Consider the following 8,233-nt stretch of genomic DNA (forward strand, 5'->3'; position numbering starts at 1 on the left):
ACCTATCCATGTGTGACATTTTCTCTTCCGACTTGGATATAACTCCAAACAATTTTAAACCCAGCTAGCCTCCTATATAAATTCACTAAAAACCAAATGCAGTTTAACGGCATACAAATGAACTAAAACATTGTGCAAAGAGAAGTCAGTCTATCAAAACAATCAGAACAGAACCACAATATATAATAATGAGAAATTATTGCATTCCCTCTTACATTGAATTCTAGAAAGAAATTATAAGTTAAAGCATTAGCTTTTTAATCGCAGCAATTTACTTTTAACGGACCAGAGTTAACAACTTCGGTCACTTGGATGAAGCAGATTTGACTGTGTGTGAAAGCGTACAAAATAGACGAACGCAGAGCTTTTGAAATGGGCGAATTATACTAGCTTACACGTGGAGACTATGAACACCCCAAATAGACTTTTCGAATTAATAATTGCTAACCACATTTCTTAAGTTTCCCTTATATAACTACTATAGACTTGGAGTTTTTCATCACACCTTGCAAATTCAGTTTTGGTTTTAGAAGAAAAAATGGAGCTTAATCGTAGGCCAACTCTTCAATCCATATTCTTCATTACTGCAATATGCATTTTCTTGGGTCCGCTGGAAATAACAGTTTCAGCAGAAAGAGCAACTTATATTGTCCATATGGACAAGTCTTTCAAGCCCAGATCATCATCTACCCATAAACACTGGTACTCCTCCATTGTCAACAATCTCAACACCGACATTCACTCCTCATTCCATGAACAGAAATCATTCACCACTCCATCACTGCTTTACACCTATGACAATGCTATTCATGGCTTCAGTGCGAGTCTCTCTCCACAAGAATTGGAGAATTTAAAGAAATCCCCTGGCTTTGTCTCAGCTTACATTGACAAGACAGTCACCGTTGACACCACTCACACCACAGACTTCCTCTCCCTCAACCCCTCCACTGGTCTGTGGCCTGCTTCCAAATATGGTGAAGATGTCATCATTGGTGTCGTCGATTCAGGGGTCTGGCCAGAGAGTGACAGCTTCAAAGACCATGGCTTGAGTGCTAATATCCCAGCCAAGTGGAAGGGAAATTGCGAGGAAGGACAAGATTTCAACTCCTCATTGTGTAACGTCAAGCTCATAGGTGCTAGATACTTCAACAAAGGTGTGATTGCTGCCAATCCTAATATCACCGTCACTATGAACTCTGCCAGGGACACAGTGGGCCATGGTACTCACACATCATCCACAGCTGCTGGCAACTACGTTGAGGATGTTTCTTACTTTGGCTATGCAAGAGGGACGGCCAGAGGTGTGGCTCCACGCTCGAGAGTGGCCATGTACAAGGTCTTATGGGATGAAGGGCGCTATGCCTCTGATGTTCTGGCTGGCATCGACCAAGCTATTGCTGATGGGGTGGATGTCATTTCTATCTCAATGGGTTTCGATGGTGTACCTCTGTATAAGGATCCAATAGCAATAGCTTCTTTTGCTGCAATGGAGAAGGGTGTGGTGTTTTCTTCGTCAGCTGGAAATGCAGGTCCAGAGCTTGGGACCCTGCATAATGGAATCCCTTGGGTGTTGACTGTTGCAGCAGGGACAATAGACCGTTCGTTTGGGGGGACACTGACCTTTGGAAATGGACAAATCCTTGCAGGGTGGACGTTGTTCCCAGCAAATTCCATAGTGGAGAACATCCCATTAATATATAACAAAACCTTCTCGGCATGTAACTCATCAAAGTTGTTATTTGATTCTTCTCCTGAAGGGATCATCATCTGCGATGAAACATGGCCTGTGCGTGATCAAATGAGACACCTCACTGAAGCACAGTTGATCGGTGCCATATTCATCTCAAACTCTACTATAATATATGAATTAGGACAGGTTACATTCCCCGGCGTTATGATTAGCCCCAAAGATGGATACTCTGTGATCAAATATGCAGAAAGTAGTGAGAATCCCACAGTGAGCATCAAGTTCCAACAGACTTTTTTGGGAACAAAGCCTGCACCATTAGCCGCTGTATACACTTCAAGAGGTCCTTCAACAAGTTACCCAAACATCTTGAAGCCGGACATAATGGCACCTGGGAGTCGAGTTTTGGCTGCCTATATTCCAAATCGTCCATCTGGAGTAATTGGGTCAAATGTGTTTTTGCCTAGTAACTACAATATATTATCAGGGACATCAATGTCTTGTCCACATATTTCTGGTGTTGCAGCATTATTGAAAGGAGCACACCCAGAATGGAGTCCAGCTGCAATTAGATCTGCCATGATGACCACAGCCAACCCATTAGATAATACTCAGAACCCAATTCGTGACAATGGCAATCATTTGGAATTTGCTTCACCTTTAGCTATTGGTTCGGGTCAGGTGGATCCAAACAGAGCACTTGACCCAGGTCTCATATACGATTCAACCCCACAAGACTATGTCAATCTACTTTGTGCATTGAATTTCACCAAGAAACAAATCTTAGCCATCACTAGATCACAAGCCTATAACTTGTCCAATCCATCTTCTGATCTGAACTACCCATCCTTCATAGCCTTGTATGACAAGCGAACTACGTCAAGGATTGAGAAGTTTGAAAGAATTGTGACAAATGTGGGAGATGGTGTGGCAAAGTACAAGGTTTCAGTGACAGCTCCATATGGTTCTGAAGTTACTGTCTTTCCAGAGACATTGGTGTTTGGGAACAAGTATGAGAAGCAGAGCTACTCTCTTACCTTGAAGTATGGAAGGGATAAGAGAGGAAAAGTATCATTTGGTGAAATTGTTTGGATCGAAGAAAGTGGAAAGCATACAGTGAGGAGTCCAATTGTGGTATCACCTACAATTTGATTTCACTAGACTGGTGTATTTGCGATTTGCATTAAGTTTATCAGTAATAAAATTATTAAATATAATGCTTTTAATTTTAATTTTTATTTTTTGGTTTTTTTGGTGAATGATAGAATGCTTTTAAGTTTAATTTGTACATGTTCCTGGCATGACTTTTTATTTTCATTTTTGTTTTTGAAAAAATGGCTCTCATGCATTTTTTTTTTTCTATTTTTCTCTTGCTTTTAGGGTTTTTGTGTCAGGGGTGAATGATAAATATATTATAAGGTGTGGTGAGAGAGTGATACAGAGACTAGAGAGTAATAAAAAGTTCAATTTAGCAATTTACCCCTTTTTTTTTAACACTGTTTATCAAGTGGTTCTGAATTTTTACTTGCTTTGACAAGATGTGTCCCTTAAAATTGGGATGATAAAGAAAGAGCTTTATAGGTATGTCTGCCATGGGGCATGAAGTAACATAATTATAATATTAATTGTATTGAATTTGGGAATTTAATTTCAGAATACAAATTTCTTCAGCCCACTAAAAAGCAGCGAATCCCAAATTTTCCACTTTATGTCTTTTAAATTAAATAGTGGTTTTATTAGTTGTACAAGCGTCAGAAAACGTTAAAGATAAGGCAACATCTGGCCTTGATTAATCAGCCAGCTTGCATATGAAGAAATTTTAGAAAATTGTTTTTTTTCCAAATATCATCTACTATTCCTTGAAAAGAAAGGCACAAACCACATGCACCTAGTTTTTGAGGTATGTTTTTACTGAATTCGTTGACTTATCATAGACATTTCAAAAGTTTCATTTTTGGATTGTGAACACAGAACATATGGATATTTCATATGCTTTTCCATTGCACGGCTTTTGTTTAATTTACTTTGTCGGCCAATCTGGTTTTAATTTCCTTGAATACTTAATTTTGTCCTTTGCTATACCTTTTACATGTTTCCAAGACGATGATTTTGGCCAAAGATGATGGCTGATTTACCTCCCATCCGAGTGTATCACAGTCCAAACATAAAATATGGAAAGAGGTAAGGAAGTTAATCTCATTTGGAATTATTTTTTCGTTTTCCAAAAATGCCAAAGTTGGTCAGTCAATTGTTTTTTATTTTTATCCTTTGGTAAATGTCACTTGTTTTTTTATTGATATTTGGTATCTGATGAGAGAGAGAGAGATTGAAAAAAAAAGAGGATTTTATTAATAAAAAACTACAGACAACGTGCTGATAGTACTCTCACTTCATTACATTGAGAAAGATATGTCCCTTCTAATAATTGTGATTGATGGAGCAAAAAGAGCTTTTTATGTGAGTCGTGGAAAGAAAATGACTTTAACATATATAATATTAATTTTGTTGAATGCAAACGCTTTTCAGAAAGCAAATTTCTTCTTTAATCAATTAAACGCATATAATTACAAGGATCAGGAAATTTCGAAGATAGGGCAAACATCTTGACTGGAAAAAAGGTATGTTGGAAATTTATTTCTTTTTGAACTAATCAGCAATTTCATGTTTGAATAAAAAATGGCAAAGACAAGCTAGCCTTTTGATATTTTTGCTGTCAATTCAATGGCTAACTCTTTGCATATTACAAACATTATTGGTCTGGCAATTGATATGTTTTGCATGTTAGCTTAAATTGTCAACGATGTTTGGATCCATATACATATTAATTAACTTAAACATAAATATATAATTTTTTAAAAAAACAATTCTTTGGTGGAAAAAAAAAAAATTACAAATCTTAAACGTACAATCATATATACAACCTAGATCCATACTACCGATTGGCTGTTGTGCACCAACCAATATTGTTTTATTGCACCCTTCTTGGTAATGATGATGAAATTTTATTTTAGTAAATTTTTTTATACTTTATTGCACAGAAAATTAACAATTGTTATGTTGAAGTCAATAATTAACTACCATATAGCTAGGCACCAAGTCTTGCACCATGTGCTTGACAAGAATCAACATCCAAATTATTCATATGATCCAAGTTGTAATTACAACCAAATTTACCCAACAAGATTCCAAGACTAAATCATCATAATTTATATGTTACATTATATTGCAATCCTTATGCAATGTCTAAATTGTACAAGTACTTACAGTTTCTCTCATTCCATACAAACTTTATCAAGGTAGTTAAGTGGGCTGAAGAACGCAATGATCCTTACTAGTTTTCGACCTTCAGTGCGAGTTGCTTATTGCCGGATTGATTTGCCATTGATGGAATTGTTTGGGGTGTATAAAGCTTTCTTGAGTTGTATATAAATCGGAACCGGCCAAGATGTTAACTTCATTTTTCCAATTTGGGTTTGGTTTCAGGCCCAATTCTAAAGAGTTGGGACCCCCGAATTGGATCCGTCAGAGATCAATTAAATCGGATTGGATGGGCCGAGACTAACGACTAACTCTAACAACTAACATAAACTAAACAACCATTATAATCATCCATATCATATTAGTTTGTAGACCATTTTGGTGCATGTAACACTACCATTAGTTGTTTTGCAAATATTATTTATTGAAAAAATAAAATAAAACATAAAAACTCCTTTTGAAGTTTTTCAATATGTTTAAAAAATAATGATATTTTGTAAATATTAATGCTACTGGTATGGATTGGAAGAAGATTATTGGTCTTTTGCCTATTTCCTCTGCATTTTGGTCTGTGTTCTGACCCAATTATGTAATTTAATGTAAATAATATTTCTTAGTATTTTTTGTAAGCTAAGGTGCATTACATTTACATCCATCAATTTATAAAAATAAATTAACATCTTTAATGCCATTAAAATATGTTATTTCCTTTCTTCCAAAAGAAATCTAAATACCATTATTTTACATGTACTTATTTTTTAACCATTGTAATTTATTATATTGATATGATATAAAACAATAATGCAAATTTAAAATTTGTTTTAAACCATTAGTATAATATTTTCTTTTAAACCATAAAACAAAAATGAGTATTTGGAAGACAAAACAGACAAATTGATGTATGTTTCAATCTATTTTCTTTCAAACAAACAAACGGTCTTGCAAATCTAAGGGGTGGTGGCAAGGGATCATGTTGGAAGAGCAGTGCTGTTGGCCTTGGAAGATGCCCTTTCGATCATCTGCTGCGAAAGCGACACGAAAGCCGTCATCCAAAAGCTTAACAACCCGGACAAATGCTCTGTTCATTGGGCTACCACTGGCTTCATCAATGAGATTTTGGATCTTTGCCCTTTGTTTCAATCTATTTCTTCAGTATAATATTAATACTAATGACTACTTTCTCTTTCTTGACACTATGAATCATGATTGTGGTTTTTTCACTACAACCTGATCATTTAGACAGCATGCATAAACATGGTTAAAAAAAAATTGATATATGTTATTTATAAATCTAAAACAAATATATGGAAAGATAAACGTAGAAAAAGAGGAATGAGCTTAACACAGACAACAAACAATGAGCTTTACTGACTTTTTAAATAAGATTTACACAACTGAAACTTTGAAATTAGCTTTAAAATTACAAAAAAAATAAAATAAAAAAAATAAAAAAAATTCTCTCCTCTCCCTACTCTCTCTCTCTCCCCTCTATCTCTCCCCACCTTATTCCCTCTCCCTCATTTTTCTCATCTTTCTCTCTTTACTTCCTCCTGTCTTTTTCTCCTTTCTTTTCTCTATCTCCTCATTTTCCTTCCTCTTTACGCAATTGCCTCTTCTACATTCTCTACATTCCTCTCTCTCCAGCTTCTCTTTTTAATTTTCTTACTACACTCTCTCCACTTTTTCTTTAAGCATTCACTACTTTCATCTTAAGTTTACCTCATTTCACTTTCTATCTTATCTTCTTCTCTCTACAATTTCTTTATTACATTCTGTTCCAATTTTTCTCTTCAATAGTTTCCCTGCACGTCATAATAATTTCTCTCCGTTTGATACTATTGTAATAAGGGTAATTGATTTGTTCCACAAGCTATCAGTATCTAATTTTATAAAATCCCATTTATGTCCTAATGCCCTTTATTTATCAATCAATTATCAATTTGGTTACAAATTTTGCAATCACATTAACTTGCTTAGAAATTTGCAAATTTTTATGCCATGAATTAAATTCTAATTTAAAGGTAATTATTCTTTATTTTTACAATTTCTCTTTAGCACTAAATTTATGAGAAGTAAATATGATTTTATTTTTTTAAAAAATTATGTACAAAACAAAAGAGCTATTTTGTTAATTACTTTAATAATAATAATAATAATTTTTTTTCTATATAATAATAAAAATTAATTTTTTATTAAAATTAATTTTATTAAAATAACATGCAAATTAACTTTGTGTATATTGTTAATTTTACGTTGATTATTAGTTTCTTGTAGTTTTGTCTCTAAATTACATACATATATAATATACATATATATATATATAAAATATATATTTCATTCTCAATTTTGCATGTTTTAAAAGTAATTTTAATTGAAAAAAAGTCTTCTCTTTTTCGTTTTTTGTTTTTCTACTTAATTTTTAATTTTATATAGAAATAGAAAAATATAGTCATTTAATTGAATAAGAATAGAAACATTCTAGTGTTGTCCTATATAACTATTTATTGTTTCAATTTCTTTTGTTGAAAAGTAAATTTTCTAAAATTCATCTGTTTTTGTTTCTTTCCTTTTCTTCCGAATTTTAATTATATATAGTTTTTGTTTTCGTTTCTAAAAATCATCTGTTTTTGTTTCTTTCTTTTTCTCCCGAATTTTAATTACATATAGTAATTGAACAATATAGACATTTATGTAATAATAGACAGTTAGTTAAAAGTGTTCTTTTATTTTTTTTTTTCCGCATTTTGACTTTTTTAGACATAAATAGAATTTCATAGCCTATGGAACAAACCAAATACCCCAATTACAATAGCATCACTCCAAAAGCGAAGAGTGAAGAGAGAAACTAAAGGAAGTGCAAAGAAAAAATTAATGAGAGAAATAGAAAACAGAAAAGTAATAAAAGAAAGTGCAAAGAAAAAAAAAAAATACAGAAAGAAAGCAGAGCAGTAAACTACAGAGAAAAAGTAGAAAACGTTTGGGAAAGAAGTAGAGAAAAAAAAAAAAAGTATAGCTCAAATAAAAAAAGAGAGAGCAAAGAGATAAAATGAAGAAAATTGAAGAGAGAAAGTAGAGAGAGAAAAAATATAACAAGCAGACAGAGAAAGAGAAAAGAAAAACCACAGACAGAAATAAAGTAAAAAGAAATTGACAGAAAGAATGTAAAAGAGAGAAGAATTGGAGAGAAGAAAGAAAACAAGAGAGAGAGGGCGTACACCACACACCCTACAGTGGAGGGAAGAGCTCGGTCAATCACCAAATGGTCTCTTCCCCCGCAAAACCAAAAAA

The 8,233-nt window shown here is 33.5% G+C and overlaps 1 protein-coding gene across 1 annotated transcript; it reads left to right on the top strand.

Annotated features, from left to right (window-relative positions):
* The first annotated feature begins 233 nt into the window (after positions 1 to 233).
* Positions 234 to 2,925, top strand: LOC107412346 (subtilisin-like protease SBT3). The gene has a single exon (XM_048469293.2). The coding sequence runs from the start codon at positions 539 to 541 to the stop codon at positions 2,837 to 2,839; it is 2,301 nt and encodes a 766-aa protein (XP_048325250.2). The 5' UTR covers positions 234 to 538; the 3' UTR covers positions 2,840 to 2,925.
* Positions 2,926 to 8,233: the final 5,308 nt, after the last annotated feature.

This window comes from Ziziphus jujuba, chromosome 10 (genome assembly GCF_031755915.1).
Source record: "Ziziphus jujuba cultivar Dongzao chromosome 10, ASM3175591v1".
NCBI classification, from domain to species: Eukaryota; Viridiplantae; Streptophyta; class Magnoliopsida; order Rosales; family Rhamnaceae; genus Ziziphus; species Ziziphus jujuba.